Here is a 25,645-nt window from a genome sequence, read left to right as displayed (position 1 = left end):
CATAATATGTATGCCTCCAAAAACAGAAGAAAAATAGAAAAAAGTACCCTCACTAAAGTTTCCCCAACAAGTCTTCCAAGCAGATCCCGCCAGGGCGCCCAGGGAAGACTTGGGAACATAACACTTACAGAGCTGCCCAATGAGGTATTTATGCAAAAAAGAGTGGTTCTGGAGTTAAGAACGCACTTTTATAAGATATTTTATCTATTTTCTCAGAGAGATCAGAAAAGTAAATCACACACATTGCATTTTATTATTTTCTAAAAGAGGCCTTTGCCCCTTTTAGAAAAAAGAAAGAAATGAGGGGAGACAGCCCACTGGGGGGGAGGTTTAATTGGAAGAAGTCTCCTGTCAGAAACAACCCTGAATATTTCTCTCTGCCTTTTAGGAGGTTCATCTGAATTTTACCATCTTGGGGAAGGGGGAGAGGATGGGCGACGGGGTGAGGTGGAGGGGCGTTTGGGCGTGGTCAGGTGACAACACAAATTGAAGTGTCGCTCAAGTTCCACAGCTGTGGATTGTTTTGGGGGTGTCAGATGTTTAGGAAGATGGAGGAAACAGAGCACTGACCCCCACCTATACCTTGAACAAATATGCTGGCAGGATTCAGGTTCAGGTAAGGAATTCTACCTGTTGTATGAGGGTAACTCCTGTTAGGTTTGCTTATCAGCAACCCCTAGAGGACTGGTAAGTACAGGGCAGGCATCACTTAATCCGCACTGTTCGGACAGGTGGAGCTTCTAACAGTACCTGGTGCTGCAGGATGGACGGGATTTTGGCCCACAGCTGTCCTGTTTTTAAAAAATTTTTAAAAAGCACCCCAGTTCCTTTCCTCTCCTCCTCACCATATCCTGAGCCACAGTGGTGGTATTTTTGTTTATGGTTTAAAATTTCCCTCCATTTGGATGAAAGATCATATTCTTTTAGAGATTTCCATTTGGATCTCAAAAAAACAAAAAAAAAATTTTTTTTTTTTTTAGGCAAAGATCACAGGAGTTTCTGGTCTGCATGGCATTGTCCGGTCGTCTAAATTCAGCTCTCACCATCTACCTGGTCTTAATTCTAGATGCCTCAGTGAGCTGAGGTGGCAGAGATGGCCGACCCCTCCTTCTTCCTGCAAGATGGTGTTGTTGTGGCCCAACGCGGGGCTGGCCCTCCCAACACCCCTTCGCGTGTACCCTAGCTCATACCCTCATCCAGTAAGGCCCATTAGCAGGTTTGCCCTTCTCCTGGCGAATTTGCATAATTATTCACTGCCTTTTTCCTACAACCAAATCACAGAATGATTTTCTCAAGTAGGCGTCTCATCATTCTCTTGATTCTATCATACACACTCACTACTGAGTTTGCCCTCAAATTATTGCGTCATGTTAAACACATACAGACAAAGAGAAAGGACACACTTTTAAAAACAGAGAAGCAGAGGGGTCGGGGGCTGAAGTGCAGACAAGGCAGTACAGAGTTCAACCATCCAAGCCCTACCAGAGCAAGAAGAGATTTTTATATTGCAGAGTAAGTTCCCCAACAGTCAGAATTTGTCCCTGAAGAAGGTTAAACCTTAAACACCTGCTTCAAAAAACCAAAACAAAATAACCAGAAAGCAAACCAAAAAAATAAAAGAAAAATTAAAATAAAAAAAAAAAAAAGAAAAGAAAGAAAGGGAAAAAAAGGTAGAAAACCAAAAGAACCTCTAAGCCTAAGGGCTTAAAAATTAGAGGCATAGCCTTTTCTCTATTTTCTATATTTATATGAAAATAATCCATGCTTCATGCTAAATACATTATTTACCTTACAAGAACTTTGTTATTTTTGAATAAAAAAAAGTTTGTGTTTTTGTGATTTTTTTTTTCTTTTTTTCTTTTTCAAAGGAATCCATGCATTGTGGATCAGAAATTTCTGCTGGCTACACTGGCTTAATGTGGAAATCACTGATTTTTGCAAAGATAAATCCTGGCTGACATTAATTGCAAACTCCATTTTGAGGGCAGTATAGGAGTTTGTTTTTTTTCCTTCTTTCCTTTTTTTTTTTTTTGGCCATATTTTACTAGTGTTTGTTCATCAATGTGCCTTTCATCTTTTAAAAATACTAATGGCAGGTTCTGTAGCTTTTTGTTTTTTCACTTGGATCAAATATTTTTGATAGACAGAAAAAGATCTGTACCATTTTTTCCTTCCTTAACAGCTATTGTAATTTCTTGTTCTTGATTGTTTTTCACTTGGGCTGTAAAGAAGACATAGCTTGTTTCCTGCATCAGTTTTTTTTCCTCTCTCTGGTGTGTGTGTGTGTGCATGTGTGTCTGTGTGCAGGACCAACCTTCAGGCTTATGGCTTTGGAAACATTTCCTTAATTTAATATAGAACAGAATTCCATGATTAGCAACAGCACTAAACACTGACCCCGTTTCTTCTCGTCCTCTACTGACCCCTGATGTACAGCAACAGTGTCCACCTTGGGAGCGGGTGCTGGGCCGCAGGACTAAGGGGCCCCCCTCCGCCCCGTGGGCACTGCGTGCCAATGCCAAAGGCTCTCCTGGAGCAACGCACAGGCAGCGCCATGCCTGGGTCTGCTCCAGGGGAAGGCGTGCTTCATCCTGCCCCCATCGCTTTATCCGCACGCACTCGGTGACCCCAACGGGGTGGACACCCTAACTTTTCAACCTAAGGGATGGGCCTGCACGTGGACTGCGTCTGTGGTGCGCCTTCTGGGTGCCGAATGTGTGCTCTCGTGGCACTGACGGTGACGTCCCTGTGGATTCGGCCGCGTGTTTCTGACAAGCTGGAGGAAGAAGCAACGGTAATTTTGGCTTTTTCGGTTTTGTCTTCAGATAATGAAAAGCTTTTGTAAAACAGCTGAGTGTCAATATGAGTTCTATGGCTTCAATCTCCTTTAAAAATAAAACTCTTAAGGGTCCCAAAACAAAGGAAGGGGGCCAAATTAAAAAAAAAGAAAGAAAAGAAAGAAAACCAAACCAAAAGAAAAAAGAAAAGAAAAAAGAAAAACAACAACAAATTGCTGATATTGCCACAAATCATTAGAAATCTCCTGACATGCTGAAACCAAATGGCCGTAAGTTCAAAACAAATCGGTGACTTGTTTTTTAATTTTTCGTGGTTTCCTTTTGCTCTTTCTGCCCCTTTGCCGTCCGATTGGTGATGTTATTCAAACAGGACCGGATCCCCGCCAAGTGCAGGAGGGACCCGGCCGCCTCCTTCATCTCCTCGTCGTCGCTCTCGGGCGGCTTCTCCGTGCGTCTCTTTTTGAGGGGCAGCGTGTCGCTGGGCACCTTCCTCGCCTTGGCCAAGTGCTGCCGCTTCTTGTGCTGCGAGGCGTACCCGCTGTCCCCCAGGGCCTCCTTGGCCTCCTTCTGGCTGCGCTTCCTGTCGTCGTCCTCTGCTTCGCTCTCGTGGCTCTGGAAGCTGCCCTCGCTGCCCTCGCTGCCCTCCTGGCCGCCCTTCGGGGCGAACTCGTAGTGGTCGTCGGCCGAGGAGGAGGAGGAGACCGAGTCGCTGGCGGGGGACGCGCTGCGGGCGGCGGCGGATTTGGCACTGCTGTAGTTGTGGTCCTCCTTGGGGTCGCCGCTGACCACCGGGGAGCCGCACGAGGGCTCGCTCTCAGTCCGCAGCCGGCAGCCGGAGAGGCCGTTCCTGGAGGCGAGGAGGGGCGGGAGACAAAAAGGGGACACGGAGTGAACATCCTGAGAAGGGGACACACGTCCGCGCGGCCTCGTCACGCCCCTTGACCTTCCATCTAGCCGTCCGGAAACCGCGGGGCACAAGTGCATCAGCTTTGGGGATGGGGAACTAAATCCCCGTGCCCCCTCTTTCCTGCTTATGGCCCATCGTCACTGACACATCCACTCAGTCTGCGTGGCTGAGACGTCAAAACAACAGTCCTCTGCAGTGACAGCAGTGGACGCTCAATCTCTCATATTGAACCACAGAAACCAAACTGGGCTTAGTTTCGCCGACTGCCTACACTGGAGGGTGGGACCTGGCCCGACGATGCTGGCTGGGGACTAAAGAGGAAAAGGCGCGCTCTCTCCTGAAGCTGCAGCATAATGCAGACCTCGCTGTCAGAAGGCTAAACTCGGTGTTTTTGCAGTATTAAGAGATACTTGCCGTGTGGTGACAGTTACTCATTCCCTCTTCCGTTCCTCGTTCATTCCACAAATATTCACTGAATACCTAACAGAAGTGCATGGCCTTGAGATGGGTCCTGGAAAGGCTTATGAGCTGAACTAGGGACAGACTTTGTCACAAGGATGTTTACTGTCTAAGTGGAAGCAAGTCATGGTGAGAGCACAGAGGAGACAGCCCAGAGCTACCACTTACTGAACTCACCACCTGCCAGGCGCCATGCTAACTCTGCACACCTGCCTGCCTTAACTCTATAAAGTGGATATTAGCATCCTTATTTTGCAGACACCACAAGTGAGGCCTGGAGAAGCTAAGGGATTTCCTTAAAGTCACACAGCTAATGAGGCTGGCATTGGAACCAGAGCCTGTTGTCTCAAGCTTGAGCTCTTAACCACGTCATCACAGTGACTTTTCTCTCTTGCCCTACATCCCATAGCTAGGCTCCCTGTTGTACATGCCCTGCAGGGCCCGACAGCACTCATCAAGCCTGTCACAAGTTCCTCTGTGTCTTCACGCCTACGATCACCCTGCTTTTTGTTGTTTTTTTAATGTTCATATATAGGGAGAGGGAAGGGATACATGGAGGTTACAGGGATAGAAGTTAGGCTTCTTTGAATATAGGTTGTTTTGTAGATTTAACTTCTAGAAATATATAGTTTAAAATAATTATAAGGTAAAATTAAAGAACCCATCCCTAAAATAGAAAATAAAACAAAGCTAAAAAGATACTATTGCAACGATAATTTTATATTATTTCTTTTTTATATGCTAACAACTTGAGATGTGAAATTGAGGTTTATAAAACAATGTGTAATAGTTGGGCTCCAAATAAACCTATGGGGCTCTTGGAAATCCTTCCCCCCCCCCCCCCCCGCCACCAGTCAGAGGGAAGCAAAGTTAGAAATGGGGCAATGAAGGGGAATGTGGCTTACAATCTTTGCTTTTTCACTTGTACAGGAAAATAAAGGAAAGTGTGAAACGTTTCCCTGTAAAACTGAATAACTTGATCCATCCACTTGCACAAATGTCAGCTGTAGGCCCTGCCAGATCTACTCCAGACGTTGTCCCAGGAATCCTGTATGCTGAGTACAACCGGGCCAATTCAAAGAGCAACACTTGAAGGTCTCAGCAAGAAACCAAGTCATGTACGCATCAAGTCTGCCATCTTCACGTAAACGTCATTTAACTTCATCTCAGACTTCTCTGAACTATGTTAAACACTTCTCCTGACAAGGAGATTTTTTTAAAAAAAATTTTTTATTTTTAAAGAAGTTTTCGATCACATAAATGTTACACTGAAAATAAAGGTGAGTCTCCTCCTTGTACTTCTTTATCGGGCAAGTGGGCACCGTCAAGACAGCCGCTCCCGGGGCCCCTGGGCTGGGGACCTGAGCTAGTGCCTGCAGGGCCAGGGCAATGCGGGGCCTCCGCTCCCTCAGGGGCGCTGGTTCCGCTGGCGGCCGCTGTCTTCCTGAGTGCCTGGCACACAGGAGGCATTCAGTGGAGGCAGAGCGCAAAAGGGATGTGTGCTCGGAAGAGGGTAACCTCAGCTGGAGGATGGACAGAGGGCACCAGGAAAGTTCTGTGCAAGACGTGGCATCTGACCTTGGCTGCCAGGGCTGAAGGATCTGTGCAGTGGTGAGCGATGTTCTACTGCACCATGCTGGCCCACTGCCTGCAAACTCACCCACCTGATGATACACCTCCAGGAGAAGTGGGGAGCATGTCCACGCTTTCCCTTCCTAAGCGACCCATAAATACCCTTGACTTTCTCTCCATGAGAGCACTTGAGCTGCCATCGCTGTGGGCTGTGTAATGACTAACTCAACCGCCTGTGCGTCCCGTTAGCGTGTGAGCCCCACACAGGCTCCAGTCACTGCTGTGACCCGGCCTGGTGTCAAGCACGAGGAAGTGCAGGAGCAGGAGGGATCGCTGGCAAAGACTGTGAAGCTGGGGAAGAGGCCTGAGGCTCTCCCTCCCGCGATTTTCCGGACACCCCCCCGAGGATTTAGCACCGATGGAAAGGCTAGGGGCCAGGCCTCCCATAAAGAGAGACAGTGCGAGCCCCTCCGCCTGCTCTCCAGCTACCCCAGGGGCCTTGAAGGCACAGCAAGGCCCACTCTCAGTCCACAAAGATGAAAGAGAAGGAGAGGAAATGGTGTGGCAGGCCAAAGAGCCTGCCTCTCTCCTCCTGAGTGTTTCAGGACCGGTGGCGCAATGCCCGAGGGCCATTAGCAAAATTTACCCTTTGCTAGAGGCCTTGAGATTATGATAAACCCCGACAATTACAACGTGGGCTGACAGGGAAGCCGCTCTGGAAGGATCCCAGCTTGGGTTCCCAGATTGCAGCCCTCTCCCTCTCCTTCTAGAAAGGGCCCAGCTTCCAAGCCGGCACACCTGAGTTCACATTCCCAGCATCGTTATTATGACCTTAAGCAGGTCATTTTACTTCTTGGAGCCTCAGATTCCTTATCTACCTTACAGTGTGGTATGAGGTTGAAATGAAAAGTTCTGGGCATGGACGATGCTTTCTACCAATGCACGGTGAGTTTTACTTGGTCTACTTTTTTGCTGTCAGATTCTTCTCTGCTGCTGCGCTAACCCTGAGCAGACTCATTTTCTGTTTCTATTCTGGATCAGGAGGCTTATGGGAATCGGCCATCAGGTAAGAGCAGAAGGGAATTCGTCAAGGGCTCGCCTGTAAATGCAGCCCCTGATTTGGGGAATGGCTTGAGCTATCTGTTCTCTGCAGACTTCCTATTTCTAGGCTGTGTCTTGGATGCACAAAAGTAGCTGGGAAAAGATCACTTTGAGGTGCCACCAGATTGAAACGTGATAAATGTAATTAATTGTACAGCTAGCTATTAATAGTTACTAAAAGCAAATGAAACTCTTGTGTTATGGTTCTCTTCATCTTTGTTGTTTAAGGTAACTATCTTCAATTAGTTTACTGCACTAGCATAAAAAAGTTTCAGAGTGAACCCAAACAAATGAGTAAACTAGGCTGTGCTTGGCCCTTAAAAAAATTCAGTTCAACTCTAAATCCTTATATTTTAGGAACATGGTATTTGCAACATCTTTAATATCACAGTAAAGCAGCATATAATAGGGAAGGAAGTGGAGACAAGAGACTCACAAGTGACAGGGTGGAAAATAAGGCAAATACTGCAAAAAGTTGATGCTTATTGAATCTAGGTGAAGGGTTATATGGTATTCATGATGTTCTTCTTTCCTCTTTTCCAAAGATTTGAAATTTTTAAGGAAAAAGTTGGGATATGAGGGGCAGAATACACCGGGACCAAAGCAATGATAGTCAAGTTTAGCTATACAGTATTGCCAAAAGTAAAGGTCTGAGCCTGAGAACCTTTCTCTTTCTTAAACAGGCAAATAAGCAAGCATTAGAGATGGGCTAAAGATCCACTGGAAGATGGATCAGATGGAGACTTTCTGAAAGAGGCCAGATGAACTAAAGGAGAACAGGAAAGAAAACCACTTTTACAGCTCATGATTCAGTGTTACATAGCGCAGGGTCCCCGTACCACTCTGAATCACGTTGCACGCCAAGAATAGATGGAACACCACTTTACAGATAAAGATTCAGAGAGCCCTGTGATATGCCCAAGGTGGTCCAGGTAGTTCTCCAAGATGGTAAAATGATGAATTTGGAAGATCCTCTGTATCCCTCAAGGATGGAAGTTCACTGTGATGAAGACAGGAAACCAGTATACCCATTGACACTGTCTCTGGATGAAAACAGCTATGCAGACATAACTTCAGCGAGTTAGAATTAAAACGTAAATCTCTCTCTCTCTCATTTGACCAAATTAACTTTCCCTGAGATTTTAGCATGGGCTCATCATCCATAAATTACACACGAAACTGAGCAGGAAGTGACAAGCTCCTTTAGTTATTAGAAACTTGATGCAATGGCATTCATGACGGTGGCAAGCCAGCTGCATGGACTTGGTGTCAAATGCTTCCCACTGCAGGGGTTGTCATTACAGGGCGCTGAATGCTTGGAAGAGAAAACCAGCCATCCTGAACAAGTTGGAAGGTGAATTTCTAATCACCTCCTCAAAAATCATTCATTAAAACGAACATGTGATGCATTTTGAATGCCTGCAATATTTCAGTTTTAGATGAATTTACATGTAAAGCTACTCGCAATTATCATACATTACCATAAATTGATTTTACTAGACCTCTAAGAGTTTAAGCACATGGCTCAACAAAATCATGTGCTGTTAATCTCAAATGTAAACCTAGTATTAATTCTCTCATCACATAGATGGCAAATACTGAACATAAAAGGTGAGAAATCACATTAGTTCAGGCCAAGAATGAGCAATGCTCTCAACTCACAAGTTAAGGTATAGCTGGTGATTAGACATGGCCATTTTGCTGTTTTCTCTACCAGTTAATTACTTGTTCCATTACAGTATAATCAGCATGTACTGCCTCTATCTTTTACCTGGGTGCACTGGAGTTCTCTCTGGAACTGATGGTTTGCTTTAAACCCGAGGCTCCCATTTAGGGTAAAGTCACCCGCCACCCAAGGGATTTCTCAGGATTCTGATCTTCTGCCAAGGGTGAAAGAAGGCAGCCTGAATGAATGGGACTGGATAAAGAGTGGGCTGGAGCGACTGCAGAGCTTCTGCTCCAAACCAACCATAGGTAGAAAGACATGGCAGAGAAGAGGTAAGTGGAAGCTTCAGTGGCAGAGGAGACATCTGGCAGGCACTCTTCCAACTATAATACTAAAGATCCTGGAGAGAGGACACCAACACATTTAAAAAGCACTGGTCAGCTCATTTGAAAACAAGGGACTCTCAGAGGGCCACATAGACTCCCTCTACCAAAAACAACCACATACGGAAAATAAAAGGGGGAGGGGGGGCGGGGGGGGGAGACCAAAACCTGAAATGTGAACAACAGGCAACCAAGAAAGCAAATAACCACAGCAGCACTAGGACAAGAGTCCAAACTTAACTGGGGGGAGAGGGAGTGGCAAAAAAAGAGCTATTCTGGGAGTTCTGTGATTTCTAAATCCCCGAAGGATATTAAAGTAATCTTGGGTATATTGGGTCCCTCTCTGGAGGGAAGCAACTCTAAATTAGGTCATTAGGATTCCCACAGACTACGTTCAAACAAATATTCAAGTAGAAGCTCATCATCATTTAAAATCACCAAACGTATCAGCAAACAAACCACTAGAAATGTCTAAATGTGAAAACGCCATTTATAAAGCCAGGACCCCTGAATGATGACACCCTGAGGTCCAAGGGGAGAGTAACTGCCCCTCACAGGCCGACACTGGAAACAAAAGCCAACCTTAACCTCGGTTTCAGATTGAATGGGACGAGCAAAGCCTCCCCTGAGAATTCACAAGTCTATGGTCCTGTGGGTACGAAGTCAGAATTGTACTGTGAAGCCCCAAAGACCCAAAGCTAAATTTAGTTTAAAGTGCCTAATGACACCTACTGGAGCAAAACGCAAACTCTTGCTAGCCCATCATTTAAACCCAGGCCACAAAGAATTCACACACATAAGATTGCCAAGAACATAGGTTCATAATAAAAAATCTTAAGGAAATAAGCCATCACTTGCCAAGGAACAAGAGAAAAGAATAAACCGTAGAATCTGAATGGTAAAGTCTGCAAATATTGAAATAATTAGATACAAAATATAAAGTATGGTTAACAAGCTTAAAGAAATAAAAGAGGGAATTAAAAACATTAATAAGAAAGAATAGACTATCAAAAGTAAGCAGGAAGATTTTTGAAAGCACCAAATGGAATTTCTTTAGAAATGACAAACAGAGCCCCTGAAATAAAAAATCCAATGAAGCTGAAAATAAAAATTAGTGAATTAGAAGACAAATCTGAAGGCAGAAGAGAAGGACAAAGAGATGAAAAATACTGAAGGAGAGTTGAGTGAAAAGGAGCAAAATAAGAGGGTCCAATACAAACCTAACCGGAGTTCCAGAGTGAAAAGGAAAAATGGAGAAGATCCAATGCTTGACTAGAAGGCTAAGAATTTTCTAGTTCTGACGAAAGAGGATCTATCTTCAGATTCAGAAATCCAACAAATCCCATGCAGGATAAATGTAAAGAAATCAATACCTATACACATTAGAGTATTAAAGAAAGAGAAAAAGAAGAAAAGACAAAGAGAAGTCCTGAAAGAACAGAAAGAAAACCTATTACCTAAGAGGATCAACCATTAAGATAAAACAAGGGAAGAGGAGAACAAGAAGCAATACCCACAAAGTGCTGAGAGTGGGGAAAAAACCATCAGGCTCGAATTGCATACTCAGTAAAACTATCTTTTAAGAATGAGGGCAAAATACATACATTTCCAGACAAAATTTAGTGCTACAAACAGACTTTTTCTATACTAATTTCTTAAGAATATGTTTCAAGAAAAAAGAAAATGTTCCAAAGAAGGTCTGAGATGCAAGAAGAAATGGTGCACAAAGAAAATGTTAAATAAGTATTGACTGTACAGCACAATAATACTAATGACTATGTGGCTTTAAAAAAGAACCAAAGTACAGGACAAGTAGAATTCATCAGTTGGTAGAGGAAGGAAATTGGAGTTGAAACATTCCAAGGGACTTGTATTGAACAGGAGGTTAAAGATATTGATTAACTTTAAATGTTTTAAAATACTTACATTAAAATTTCTAGGAACAACACTAAAAGAAGAGAAATAGAACATATAATCTACAGATCATTAGAAGGAAAATGGGAATGGGAGGATCTCAATTAATTTGAAGTAATTCTAGAAAGTGAAAAGAATCTGGAACAAGTGGGACAAATATAAATGCAAAATAAGAAAGTAGGAATGCACCCAAATGTATCAATGAAAAGGGGTTATAAATCTTCAGCTAAAGGCTAAAATTTGTTAGGATGGGTTTTGAAAAATGCTATATGCTGTTTACAAGAGACAAACCTAAAATATAAGGACAAAGAAAGGTTAAAAGTAAAAGGATGGAAAAAGTGCTATCATGCTGGCTTAGCTATATTAAAACCAGATAAGACAGATTTTAAGGCAAAAATCATTACTACAGATAAAAAGCATCATTAAATATTCATAAAGGTTCAATTCACCAGGAAGATATAATAGTTCTAAAGCAGTTCTAAACATGGATATCTCCAATAAGATAGCTTCAAAATATATACAGTCAAAACTGAAAGAGCTACAAAAAGAAACTGTCAAATCCACAATCACAATGGGAGAATTTAATAAATCATTCTCAGTATTCAATTGAGCAAGCTCTCTCTCTGTCACACACATACATACGGACACATAAAAGGTTAGAATATATAAGATTTGATCTAATGGGCATAGATAAAACATGTACTAATAATGGAAAAGGCATATGCTTTTGATGCACACATGGAATATTTTTAAAAACTGAGTAATTCTACACCAGATAGCAAGTCTCAACAAATTTCAAAGAAGCAGTATCTTAAAGATCAATTCTCGGGCCAAAATTCATTGAGATTAGTAATAGAAGTTGAAAAGGTAACTAAAACAAGACAAACCAAAACAATCTCCTCCTCTTTGGTTTAAAATTTAAAATAATGCTACTAAAAATACCCATGGGCTAAAGAATTCATAATAGAAATTAGAAAATAACTTATAATAGTATTGAGAACAAAAGATATAAAAACTTGTGGGATGCAATGAAATGGTAGTTTGAGAGAAATTATAACTTAAAACTTTTATTAGAAAAAGTAAAAGGTTGGAAATAAAACTGTCCCATCTAAACAAAGAAAACCAGATTAAATCCAAAGAAAATAGAAAGGATATTACAAAGTAGCAGAAACCAATGAACTACAGAACACACACACAATATAAAGATGATTTTTAAAAACCACAAAAGTTAATTCTTCGAGGGAAAAAAAGACGGGCAAGGTCAAACAAGGAGAAAGGAGATGATATCAATGAAATGAGGAATAAAAAAGGGATTAAGGGAAGCGGATTTGGCTCAACTGATAGAGCATCCGCCTACCATATGGGAGGTCCAGGGTTCAAACCCAGAGCCTCCTGAGCGTGATGAGCTGGCCCACGAGCAGTGCTGATGCACACAAGGAGTGTTGTGCCACACAGGGGCGTCCCCCACGTAGGGGAGCCCCTCGCACAAGGAGTGTGCCCCATAAGGAGAGCCGCCCCGCATGAAAAAAGCGCAGCCTGCCCAAGAATGGCGCCACACACACGGAGAGCTGACCGAGCAAGATGACGCAACAAAAAGAGACACAGATTCCCCGTGCCGCTGACAAAGAATGCCAACAGACACAGAGGAACACACAGTGAATGGACAGAGAGAGCAGACGACGGCAGGGAGAGGTGGGAAGGGGAGAGAAATAAATAAAAAATAAATCTTAAAAAAAAAAAAGGGATTAACCTAGAAACACAGAAGATAATTAAAAAGATGACAAGATAATGAATATTATGACAATATTTGAAAACTTAGATGAAATGGACAAATCCCTAATGTACAAAAATACTCAAAAAAGTTAAAAATATAAATAGTCTGTGGTAGTTTGAGGCTTTTGTGGACCCTAGAAAATTACGTTCTTTAATTAATCCAATCATGGGGGTGTGAAGCTATTGTAGGAGGGACCCCTCGATTAGATTACTCCAGTAAGGCATGGTCCAGGGTGGGCCTTAATTCTCTCACAGGAGTCCTTTATAAACAGGATGAACATACAGAGAAAAAAGGCAGCAGACATAGAGAAACATCCGCCCCGCCCCAAAAGCGATGAGAAAAGGACCCGGAAGCCAGAAGCTGAAATCAGTGGAACCTGGGAGAGATAAAGCCACAGAGACAGAGAGAAAACCACAGGAGCAGAGAGAAGGCCATGAGGGCAAGAAGCTGACGTCAACGGAAACCGGGAGAGAGTGGCTAAAGCAAAGAGACGCGGAGGCCAAGGGAGATGCCATCGCATGCCGGTCTTCGGGGAGAAGATGATGATGCCTCGACTGGGACACATTCACGGCCTCAGAATTGTAAACTTTCAACCTAATAAATCCCCACTGCAAAAGCCAACCCATGTCTGTTAGATTGCCTTGGCAGCCTTTAACAAACTAAAACAGTCCTATATAATCATTAAATAAATTACACCAATTAAAGCTCATTCAACAAAGAAAACACTAGCCCCACAATGTTTTATAAGCATGTTCCACCAAACAGTAAGGAATAGATAATCCAATCTGTTTCATAGAATAAACTCTTTCACAGAATATTAAAAGTGAATACTCTGAACTCATTTTATAAGGCGAATGTAATCTTGACACTAAAACTAGATAAAGATAGCATTAGAGGAACGTGGGGGCAGAAACGTAAATGAATATAAAATATTAGCCTACCATATCTAATAATATATAAAAATATAATGTATCATAAACATGGGTATATGCAAGTTTTATTCAAAATTGGGAGATATGGAATATAATTCACTACAGTAAAAAAAAAAGCAAAAAATCCTATAGTATCTCAAATGATTTACTTTCACGAACCATTAGCAATCAACTATCATAGCAAACTAGTAATAGAAGGAAATTTTGTGGTACGATGACTATTTCTCCAAAAACTTATAGCAAATGTCGTATTAAATTGTGAATCATTAACTTGGCTCCCTTCAAAGTAAGAAACTACAAAAAGACATCTGTTATCATCATTTTCACTGAACATTATACCAAAGGTCCTGGCCTATACATTAGGACAAGAAATAAAAGGCATAAAATAGAAAGGAAGGCACAGCCATTATTTACAGAAGATAAGATTTTGTACATAGGAGAATCTACAGATAAATTGCTCGAATCACTAAGTTTATTTAGCAAGGTTATTAGAGAAAATCAATGAGAAATCATTAGCATCTCCATATATTACAGCAAACAAGAGAAATCATTTATTTATATAAATGGGTATATGTGTATGTGTGTATATATATATAATTTACAATAGCAAAAAATGAAGAAACTACCTTTAGAATAAATCTAACAGGAGAGATATAAGACCTTTAGGGACAAAAGTATAAAGCTGTAATGAGAGACACTGACAAATAAAGCTACAGTACTATAGACATGGGACAAGACAAATGTGAGACAGTATCAAGGGCCCCCAAATAAACCCACAAACAGAAAGAAGAAACTTGATATATGTCAGAGCAGGCACCTGATATAGATCAGAGTGGGGGAAAGGAGGGACTAGTCAATAAATGAAACTGAGATAATTGACTATCCACATTGAAAATAATTTAAGTGGATCTCTACTTTACACACTGTACAGACAAGTAAGTATGGATGGATTGCAGACTGAAATGTGAAAGGAAAAACCTTAAACCATTTAGAAAACATTATAGACTATCTGACCTCAGAGTAGGGAGAGATTTTTTTTATGACTGACACCAGAATTCACAAAGAAAACATATTGATAAATGTGATGGATAAACATGAAAATTAAGAACTTCTGTTTATCAAAAGGAACTATTTGAGAGGGTGAAAAGACTACCCATAAACCTAAAAGAAGTTATTTGTAACACACACAGTCAATAGTAGGTTTATGTCCAGAATATATATAAGAACTCCTACAAAGGTAAGAAAAAGAGAAAAACAACCCAATGGAAAAATGCACAAAATGTGTGCACTCCATAAAAGAGAAAATTCAATTAGATATATAAAAAACTGTTTAGCACCTTAGTAAATTAAACCACAAGATATTGTTACTTGGTTAAAACTAGAAAGTATGACAATTCCAAATGTGTGTGAAGAATAGGGCAATAGCTCTCATACATGACTGGTGGGAGCGCAAACTGATACAAGCACTCTGAAAAACAATTTGGCATGTGTGTAATTCAACCTTGCAAAGCTGAATACACACATGCCCTATAACCCAACAAATTCACTCCTGGACATGTACAAGAATTCCCACAGCAACACTGTTTGTAAGAGAAAGGAACTATAAGCAATCCAAATACCTTTTAATATAATAAATTATGGTGTAGGCATATAATGGAATACTATATAGCAGTGAAAAGGATTCAATTACACCTATATGCAGTAAAATGGAAAAACTTAATGGATTTAAAAACACAGGAAGTTAGAAAATAATACATACAGTATTATCCTATTAATGTAATACTCAAAACCAAGCAAAACTGAATAATATATTATTTAGGGATATCAAAAATACTTTTAGAAGCATGGAAATAGTAAGTGCAAAATTTGGGATTATGATTTCTTTTCAGGAATGGCAAAGGCATCAGTGAGATTTTCATTTTTAAGTTGGGTGGTGGATTTGTGAGTGTTCTGATTATATGCTCAGTTACTCTCATATGTTTCATATACTCCTATGAATACATAATAAAAATCTTAAAAAGAATGCAGAGTATCCCTTAATAAAAGTGGCTTATAAAATTACTTCTTACCAGGTGTCAAATTCTACCAAGGCAAGGGAAATCATTTAGGTGAGTTTGTGAGTTTACAGTTTTTCCAAATATTTTTTCCCAAAATCCAAATTCTCATTCTACCCAGGTCTCAGCTCTAAAGTGAAGGTGAGATTTAGAAGCTCTAGAATGCGGCCACCTCACAGATGCGCGGCAGCAGAGGTATCTGGTGCTCACTCCGGCTAGACCGCCCTTCCTGGGAAGCATCAGGTCCAATTCTAGGAGCTCTGCCTCAGTGGTTATCTCCAACGGGGACCACAACTTTCTCCCGAGAGGCACACTGTTCCCCTAAACTGCTGAGATGAATGTGATTCCTTCTTTGCCTTAGATCACAGAATACACATAGGAATGACCCTAAAAGTTTTAGTCTCCATGAACTGTTTTACATTTGGCATGGTCTGAAATTGCTGGAATCAGCAATTGCATTTTTAAATACAAGAGGAGAAAGCGCCACCAGGGATTTCAAGGGCATGAATCAAATGCCATAGATTTCAAATTCAAGGTGGAACTCTAGAACATGGATCAAATTTCACAGTCAGATGGCTGGTCACTATTCCCATTTCTGAATCAGAAGAGCCAAAAGCAGAGACTATGTTTATAGACAAAGCAGGCCCAGGTAGGGACGCTGTCCTCTGAGTAGTCTGTTTTCCTTTTATCCTAAATCTATCCCTTGGTATTTTCCCCTCCGCCTCCCACCACAAAGCAAAATGGAATACTGAGTTTTACAATTTCCTTCAAAGGAGAACCAGCAAGATGGCGGCGGAGGAAGGAGCTCCTAGAGTCAGCTCCTGCTACAGGGTAGTTCGCAAACACCCAGCGCTCTACGGAGCTAGCTGAAGCACGTGTTTGGGGGTTCCAGGAGGCCAGAAGAGCATCCTGCAACGTCCTTGGGGGAGTGGGAGGAGGAGACTGCCCATAAGCCAAGTGCCCATCCTCCACTGGAGGGACAAGCTGCCTTGGGAGCTGTTCCGCGGCTGGAATAGAAAGCTCCACTTCCCCAAAACAGGGGAGGAGGAGACAGCTGGGCACCAATTTCAGCTATGTGAGGAAATTCAGTGGGCTACAGTATAATCCTGAGAACAGCTAAAGTTTAAGCCTGTCCAGGTTAGAAAAAGCCTGGGAGCCGCCATCTTAACTCTGCACCTGGCATGAGGGGAAGTGGGGTGGACTAAGGATCCCAGTGCTAGTGGGGACAGGCTTCTTCCCATCCAGATTGTATTGTAGGTCTAGCCTAGGCCCTAGCCTAGGCCCCAGTGCCACCTCCAGCAGGGAGGAACCTGCGGGGACCTGCACCAGCTCTCTGGGAAATTACTGGCCAAGCTGCGGAGGCCAGTGATTGTCCTACTCTGGTGGCACAAGCTGCCTCAGGAGCTGTTCTGTGACAGGAATTGGAGGCTCCATTTCCCAGAAATGGGTGAGAAGGAGACGGTTGGCTGCAGATTTCAGCTATTGAAATCTGATTGGGAGACTTGTCAGGCTAAGAGATAACCCTAGGAACAGCTGGGGTGAGAACAAGGCCAAGTCAGAAAGAGGCCAGTGGCCACCATTCTGACTCCGTGCCAGCCTGAGGGGAAGCCAGGCTGACAGTTTCTTTCACACAGATCAGCCTGTGGCCCCGCCTGGGCATCAGCCCCACCTCTGGCAGGGAGGAGGCTGAGCAGCCCTCACCAGCCTATACAGGTAACTGCAGGGAACTTTGGATGGCATAGACTGAAAATCAGAAGTCTACCAGGGCAACTGTAGTCATCTTAGGACCTGCACTGCATAGACTGCTGCCCACACCTGCAGCTCCATCCCTACCCCAGGCAGGGGAGAAAGGGATGTGAAGCTTCATCAGTCTCTCTGAGCAACTACAGTCTAGGCCTGCATGTGGATTATTCCACATAGCTGTGACTCTGTCCCTACCCCTGGCAAAGGAGAAAGTTACAACTGCCTTCAAAGACAAGGATTCCAGATGACAAAGGATGACAGGTACTTGGTCTTAAAAGACAAAACAAAAATACAACCCAATACAAAGAAGATCAGTGGTGAATTTTCCCTCAAGTGGCACTTTCAGACTCCAACCTATCTGTGGGGATAGGTTGAAGGTGCCACCTTCTAAATTCCTATTACAAACAACACAGCCTCCAGAGGGAAGACAAACAAGACAGGGGACCTAGGTGGATCTTAGGTGGGTAGAGAGATCTTCCCGAGGGCTCTATTTTGACATGACCTCAAGAGTTAACTTTTTGTATTTCTACAGGATCATTAATTCCGGCCTTGCTTCATGCTGCCTGGGAACTGCAGGTTTTACTGAGATCCCTTGGAGAGCCAAATGAAATGAAACGGCCTTAGAGGCGTGAGCTGGTAGATGGTGATCAGATGGAAGTTCGTTATTATTAGAATATTATAACCTGATGTGGTCCAGACTTCTGCTCCAGACTATGGCCACCCCTCCTCAAAGCCAGTGGTTTCACCACAAATTGACACTGTGTTAACAGTGCCATTAAGAAGCTGCATCTAAGCCTTCTCCTGAGGTTAGGGGACGAAAGTCTCAGGGTCTCAGGGACAGGAACTGGAATGTGTGGAGGGCAAGCAGGACGAATCCACGTGGCTCTCCAAATTCCAGTTCATTGAACACTTGCCTGGCGCTGACGACGTGCCAGGCACATAGCGTTAACCAGCAACCCGCGAAGCAGGTTCTGGTTTTCTTAGGAGAAAGCCAGGTGCACTTGTGCCAGGTCATACAGCTACATGCTGGGGACCCAGGAAAATTGGCTTCTGAGTTTCAGCACTGAGCTCTGGGCTCTGTGGCCACGTGAAGGACCCGCCTCCTGCCAGCTCTCTCCGGGTCTGCTGGGAAGCCCTGGGCATTTGATTCTTCTGCCACTGGAGTGGCCTCTCGGGATCAGAAGGAGCCCTGAGGATTGAAAGCCCTAAGGACTGAAAGCCAGGTGGCTGGGACCCAGGACTGGCTCTGGCCCCCCACCTGGAAGGCAGTCCTAACACCAGGAATGCAGGAAACCTGGGGCTCCTGTTACCAAGAGAGCCAGAAACACTTCTTTCAGGGCTATAATTGTTTGTTCCACTCAAAGTCATCTTTGCAACAAATTTCACCGGGAGAGCAGCAGAAGACACGGGAAAAACACCTTAAGACATGTGGGCAGTTATTTTGAGGATAATGTGACTTGAGGACTCTACGCCCAGGCAAATTTAAAAATAAGCAGGTTTCCCAGGTCTAAGGATAGGCCAATCTCTGAGGTTATTGAGTAAAAAGTCAACACCATAAAGTCAATTACACTATTGACAGATACTCTTACAAGGAGATTTCACATCATAATTATATGCAAAGGAACCCAGCAAATACAAGCTGTGTAATGATCAGCTAATAAAAGTAACACTTCATCTAAGTCAATAACCGTTTCCCAGTTAAGACAAACAAACATGGCCTTTGCCACTCAGTGGAGGAAGAAAAATCCCTGAAAGACAAATATTTTCACTTAAGGAGAAGTCACTCAGACTCACAGAAAAGCTGTCACATGAAGCAGGGTAGGAAATTGGTCTTTAGTGGGTGCTAATGACTCTCTCGCCCAGTCTCAGCCCCCAGCTCAACTGACCGGGCCAGCAGCCTCCGTAAACCTTCAAGCACAGACGGCAGCCCTTGGTCTGGCAGGCGACAAGCAGTGTTGTTCTATTCCCTGTTGGACTGTTTTCCTTTCAACCTCAGCTGAATTTAGGTTCCACTGACACAGGGCCAAATTAAAAACCAAAACTACAATGAATGCGAAAGAGCAAAACAAGATTATGTTCCAAACATTCCTGAATGGGTTTTCCAGACACTGATTCCACAAATACCTCCGTAGCCACGTGTACATTCGTTTGTACTGAAAGCATCAGAGTGCCTACTATTTGTCAGGCATTTGGGACACAAAGAGGGCAAAGATGTTACTAACCAAGGGTCCCTGGCCTTAAGGAACTTACGGCTGCTCTCCTGATTTCCCATAAAACTGAGGTGGCAGGTGCAGCATTGGTAGCTGGGCAAATTACTGCTAATGCACAAAGGTGTTCTGTATTGGTTGCCTCTATCCTTGCCTAATTTCTGCAAATGGCAGTTGCACTTTTTACTGCAACGATTCCACTCAAAACTCCTACGATGTTCAGGAAGTTCCCTCTTATTAGACAGTGGGAAAGCTGTGCCATTTTAAGCTGCTGTCTCTCAGCCCCAAACCCACCCTTCTGCGCTGTGTCATAAGCTGGGGCTGGGACTCTGCGAGCCACATTTTGCTTTGCCACGAGTCTCCCTGTCAGGCTTCGCCAAGAGGGGGCGCCACAGAGGGCCTGTGAAGGTAGGGGAGGAAGAAGGAACGTGCTCATTCCCACGTGTTTTCCTGGGCCCCCAAGCAATGGCTCCTGGCCCCAGCAGCAGCTGTTCCTTCTTGTAGCTGCTGCCGAGTCTGGTTTGCAACACTTGGTACCAAACTTCTTCCTGCTCCCTGAGAGTCACCCATACCAGCTGGGGTGTCCTCCTCAGAAGTCTGGACCCCAGCCCCATGGGGATAATTCCAGCCTCTGCCCTTTGCTTCCTCAGCAACTGCTGCCTCCTTGATACCAGGAGTTCTTTTCTTGTCCTTGCAGTTAGTTAGTAAATGACTTTCTACCCAGTTAACAGTTCTTTCTATGAAATCCTTCCTGTTCAAATACCTGACTGGAGCTGACTGAGAAGTCTGGCTCTGGATACTGTTACGTGATCTTTTACTTAAGAAGGAGCCCAACTAAGGTGCTTGCTGGATTAGATCAATGGCAGCTTTTTAAACAGAAAATAAAAACAAAAAAACCAAACCATCAACATTTAAAATAACGAACGCCTCTACAGGGTACTAATTGGTAAAATTCATCATATGATATGCTGAGAGAGGAATAATTAAAAGCAGGAGGACAGCTCCTGCTGAGGGCTGACCTGGTCTGAGGTCCCCTCTATCTGGTTCTTCTGTGCCCTTCTTCAGAGAACAGACCCACAATAAGAGCCATGCTGGAAGGGCACTAAGGAATGGTCGAAAAGGAAGTCTATACTTAGAGAGTCTGCTAAGGAAAAGAGACTGCTGTTCCACGCAAAAATAGCCTATGGTTTCAGTCTTCTCAATCAAAAAGGTAAATGAGGAGGTGAGGCAGGGAAGATTTTAAGAAAAGGCTAGAAAACAGGCTCTGTCCCCTTTCACAATGAGAAGTAAGGGCATTGGTATTTTGGCTTCATGGAAGAGGCTCACCATTTGTGAACTCAAAAAAAATTACTGATCTAAGGGTAGCAAGGAAAGATGCTGGAGAAGTCCAGGAAAAGGACCCTTCGCATATATTTTTGGAAAGCATCAATGTGTAGAAATAAGTGATTTTACAACTCAATTCCTATTCTGATTTCTATCATTTTCCCCTTTCCAGGTCCAGACAGCATGATCTGCCCTGGAATCAGCTGACGTCCATCTTGGTAAAAATAGGTTGGCTTGCAGGCAGAGTTTAAAAGACACCGAGTCTGTGGAGAAGCTCCACACGGGAACTTGACCTTGCATCTCCCTGAGGCTCCAACTACACTGACTTTCTGGGATGGTTCCCATTGGGACACAAAACACTATGAAAGCTTGTGACCTTCGCAATGATCCTAACCCATAAGGGCAGAGAAAAAGTAGGGGGTGACGCTAAGAAGGGCTTCAGCTCTGCGCGACAGGCCTTTCCTGAGTGAGCAGCTCAGACCTGGCTCCATGCAATACATGATGAGGCATCACCAAACTGAGTGAGGCCCAGCCCCTGTTCTCAGCAAATTCACCACTGTGGACATTCAGGGACATACAGAAATTACAATGACACAGGGTTGACTCTTTAAAGGGCCACAACCCAAGCATGGGGCTATGGGCTCACAGGAAAGAGTTCTCTGTGTGATGCTGGCTCAGGGGACATGTTCAGAAAAGCTTTGTGAAGGAATCATCCCCACGACGGGCTCTGACAGATGCATCACCTTGCAGGTGGATGCTGAGGGACATCTACACAAGGAAGCTGTGTAAGTAAGATGGGCAAATATGGACATATCCTGGGGGAAAATGTCTGGTGGGAGGAGAAGGCAGGGCTGGCTGGGATGTCAGGGTGACATGGTAGGGAACTGGGAGTGGTGCTTCCGTGGATGGCTGGAGGGGCACTTTTAGGAAATCCATTTGATAGGTGGTGATGGACAGGCAGGACTGGGCCAGGAGCTGGAAGGATGGGGAAGACGCGACCACATCGGGCGCGAGAGTTCTGAGCTAGCGGGCAGACTCCAACCAGGGGTTGGCAGTGAAATGAGAAGGATGGATGGAAGAAATTTTCCCAGAAGAGTCTGTGTGGTTTGGCAACTGATCTGATTTTTAGAAGTAGGGGAATGATGCCACCCGTTATTATGAACCACTTATCAGAGTATTTTTCACATGCAGTTTTGCATTTGATTTTCACTGCAACTATTCTGAGAGACAGAGTAGTTTCATAGAACTGAGACCCAGTGATATCAGAAGTCAGCTCAAAGTCACAGTACTAGAAAGTGGCAGGACTAGGTCTAGAGGGAGACCCTTTAGCCCAGAATTTAATTAATGGCTCACCCATTCACCCTATCCCACCTTCTTAGAATAAAAAATGTATCTTGTCTCCCTTTCTTCATCTGTAAAGAAACCAGATGACTTGATGGCCCAAGAAGGAGAGGCTGGCAGGGGAACTGGAGTCTCTGGGAGTTACTTTAACATTTCTCAACACCGCATCTGCTTTAATTGGCTTACCTAGTTAGTGACAGGTCCTCCTACCCCTGAAGTGGCCTAGGGGGCATCCCGACCCCTTCCCACTCACTCTTCGGGCTGGTCTGACTCAGTGGGCCCCTCCTTACCTCATGGCTGCCGTCATTCCAATGGGAGTGATTGGCAATGGCCGGACGCTGGGAAACATCCCTCGACTCAGGACCCGTGCTCCATTTTGTATCACTCCTGGAGGAACTGAAAAAAGCAAAAGGAAAGAAGACGGTGCATGTGAATTCAACTGTGAAGGTCTCGGTTCTATATCAGAAGTTTTGGATACTCCAGAGAGAGAAAGAGAGAGAGGAGAGAGAGAGAAGAAAGAAAGAAACACAGACCCAGAGAAAGAGCCAAGACAGAGGAAAACACAAGCACACAGGTACAGGGAGACATGGGGAAAGATACCGAGACAGAGGGATGGAGAGATGAAGGCTTCCAGAGAGCGATTCGGTCAGCAAAGTCAGACCAACAGCTCACAACCAAATTATTGATGCTCAAGTGAAAAAAGTTTAGTTTTAAAAAGTGAGTTTTAAATATTATTTTCTTACATATTAAATATAAACGTTGACCTTCAATCAGATCCTAAATAAGATCTCAAGAATTGTGACACAATCAGAAAGCAGGTGACCAAACAAAAGCATTTCCTTATGCTTTTCCAGTGTTGGTCAGAATTTGAGATCTTTCCATTTGTCCTTAATCCAACAAGGGGAAATATAGCCCAAAATAACAGCAAACCCAATTTAACTAGCCACGTGGCCCCACTGCCACTTGCCACACAGTTCATCCTTACAGTGACCTTCTCTGCCAAAGGTCCCTGTCAGGGCTGCTGGGTTGAGGAGAAGCCTCTGGTTTCTGCCTCACAATCACAAGGTACCACTCCGGAGAGCCTCCTTCCTGGGCTTCCCTCAAGCAAATCTCCCAAGAGTTTTCTCTCATCACCTCCTACACACACTCATCCCTGGAGCAAGCCTAAGCCAGCCTTTCACCAGAGACCATCAGATCCTGTCCATTTTCCATACAGGCCACCAGTGGTTTCAAGCCAACTGAATTTGTCTGAGGATTTACATACTAGGTGGAACCACAGAAATTCCCAAATGTTCGACCTTTTTTGACCTCCACAACAGCAACGTCGTATGGTTTAAGGAAACAGTCTACCTCTCACTGCACCCACCCATGCACCTCCAAAAGTCTGTGGGGCCTGATGAGCATCAACAAAAGTCGGACATAGACGGAGTGTTAGTATACCTGGGTTCTAATCTTGTCTGACTTTGGGAAGTCCCTAAATCCTCCGAATACCCTTCTCTAAAACCTCTTTGTTTTCAGTATCCTAGGACTCTCCCCCAAAGCCTTGTAGCAACTGGCACAGTCTCATACGGAGGCAAGGTGGATGAACACTGCTTTTGCAGACAAAGACCACACCAAAGTGGTTCTAGAAAATAATACGCTCAAAAATGAAAACCCCTTATCGATATTACGTTTCTAAAGTCAACATTATTTGGGTAGAATAAATAATTTTTACAAACTACCTCATCCAACCATACTTTTTACTTATGTAATTTTTAGGTCTCTAAGAGCACATTTACTTAAATATTCCAAACCTTTAATCAAAGGCCTTTCATATAGGATGAATGTCCATCTCTTTAACATGGGGTACATCTACAGACTGATAAGATTACTTGGGTATTCTGTACCTCTTGCTAATGCTTTTGCCATTTCTCTTCCAGATTTTTGTCAGGCTCTTGTTATTAGCGCTTAGAAAAGGTGGAATGGGAGATAAAGTGAAACTATTGCTTAAAGTCAGTGCAGACTCTACTGCAGTCCACTGTTTCAGAATCTTGGCAGTCTCACACTATAATTAACTTTGAGGAGGCCGAACCCACCTATCCCCTTACTGTCAACTCAATTTCGGATAATAGATCCTACTATCTGAGGAAGAAGATTCACCAAGAATCTAAAAAGCATGAAACCTGTGATAACATAGTGTTGCAGTTATCACAACATCTTGCTTCGCTGGTGAGTTCTCTATAAGGAAGAATGTCTAAAATGTGTATTACCTGATTTCAAGACTTAATATAAAGCCACCATACTCAAGACAGTGTGGTAAAAGCATCGGTATAGATATAGAAACCAAAAGAACAAAACAGAATCCAGAAAGAGATGCAGTCGCACAGAGGTGGTCAACAGATTTTTGACCAAGGTGCCAAGGTAACACAATGGGGAAAACAAGAGTTTGGAAATAGATGGATTTGGAAATAATTGAACCTCGAGTCTTCACCTCATACCATATAAAAAAAAGTAGCATGAAATGGGTCACAGGTCTAAATATAAGAGCTGAAACATCTAAACTTCTAGGAGAAAATTTAAGGCGCAAGATATCAATCCTTTCCAAGGGCAGACATATGCAGAAGACCAGTGGAACTCTGCAGTTTGTGGACTGCTGCTTTAGCCACTTTCTTTGCCTGCAAAGATGGTTTTTTTGTTCATTTGTTTCTCCCTCTATTTTGAAGAGTGCAGGAAAGGGTTTTAATTATTTTGCTACATAGAACACGCCTCAAAACAGTCAGATAACCACAGGGTTGACTCTGGTACTACTACCCAATGTATCATTCACCAAAGAGCTCAGTTATAGCAGCAATTGAATCTGATATAGTGGACCACACTGGTAAGTAACCTTAATATTTAAAATCTGGGAGGTGGACGTGGCTCAACTGATGGAGTGTCTGTCTACCATGTGGAGGGTCCAGGGTTCAACCCCCAGGGCCTCCTGACATGTGTGTTGAGTTGGCCCATTCGCAGTGCTAATGCACGCAAGGAGTGCCGTGCCACGCGGGGGCACCCCCGTGTAGAGAAGCCCCACGTGCAAGGAGTGCACCCTGCAAGGAGAACTGCTCCGCGTGAAAAAAAAAAGCACAGCCCGCCCAGGAGTGGCACCGCACACATGGAGAGCTGACGCAGCATGGTGACGCAACAAAAAAGAGATGCAGTTTCCCAGTGCCGCCTGATAATGCAAGCGGACACAGAAGAACATACAGCAAATGGACTCAGAGCAGACAATGGGGGGAATGGGAGAGAAATAAATAAAATAAATATTTAAAAAATTAAAATCTGTTCCACAGTTCTAATTCTTGCCAGTAAAAATTATTACAGTCCCATGTACAGAATTATATCAGTTAACTAACTAAAACTTCCACCAAGTACCTGCCTATGTACTGGGTGACAGGGACTCTGTGACCAGATTTCACGCTGAAGTGTGATAAATGGAGGATTAAAGAGGCA

General features: G+C 43.6%; 1 protein-coding gene across 4 annotated transcripts in view; it reads right to left on the bottom strand.

Moving 5' to 3' along the window:
- Positions 1-2,018: 2,018 nt before the first annotated feature.
- Positions 2,019-25,645, bottom strand: part of FOXN3 (forkhead box N3) — a 389,249-nt gene continuing 365,622 nt past the window's right edge. For all 4 annotated transcript variants that reach the window (XM_058292566.2, XM_058292581.2, XM_058292573.2 and 1 more), the window contains 2 exons: positions 22,465-22,570; positions 2,019-3,645 (listed from right to left, as the gene is read on the bottom strand). In XM_058292566.2, coding sequence (XP_058148549.1) covers positions 3,099-3,645; positions 22,465-22,570 — 653 coding nt within the window. In that variant the 3' untranslated portion in view covers positions 2,019-3,098. The remainder of the gene's footprint in view (positions 3,646-22,464; positions 22,571-25,645) is intronic.

Source organism: Dasypus novemcinctus, chromosome 3 (assembly GCF_030445035.2).
Source record: "Dasypus novemcinctus isolate mDasNov1 chromosome 3, mDasNov1.1.hap2, whole genome shotgun sequence".
NCBI classification, from domain to species: Eukaryota; Metazoa; Chordata; class Mammalia; order Cingulata; family Dasypodidae; genus Dasypus; species Dasypus novemcinctus.
This window is presented reverse-complemented; position numbering and strand designations above follow the sequence as displayed.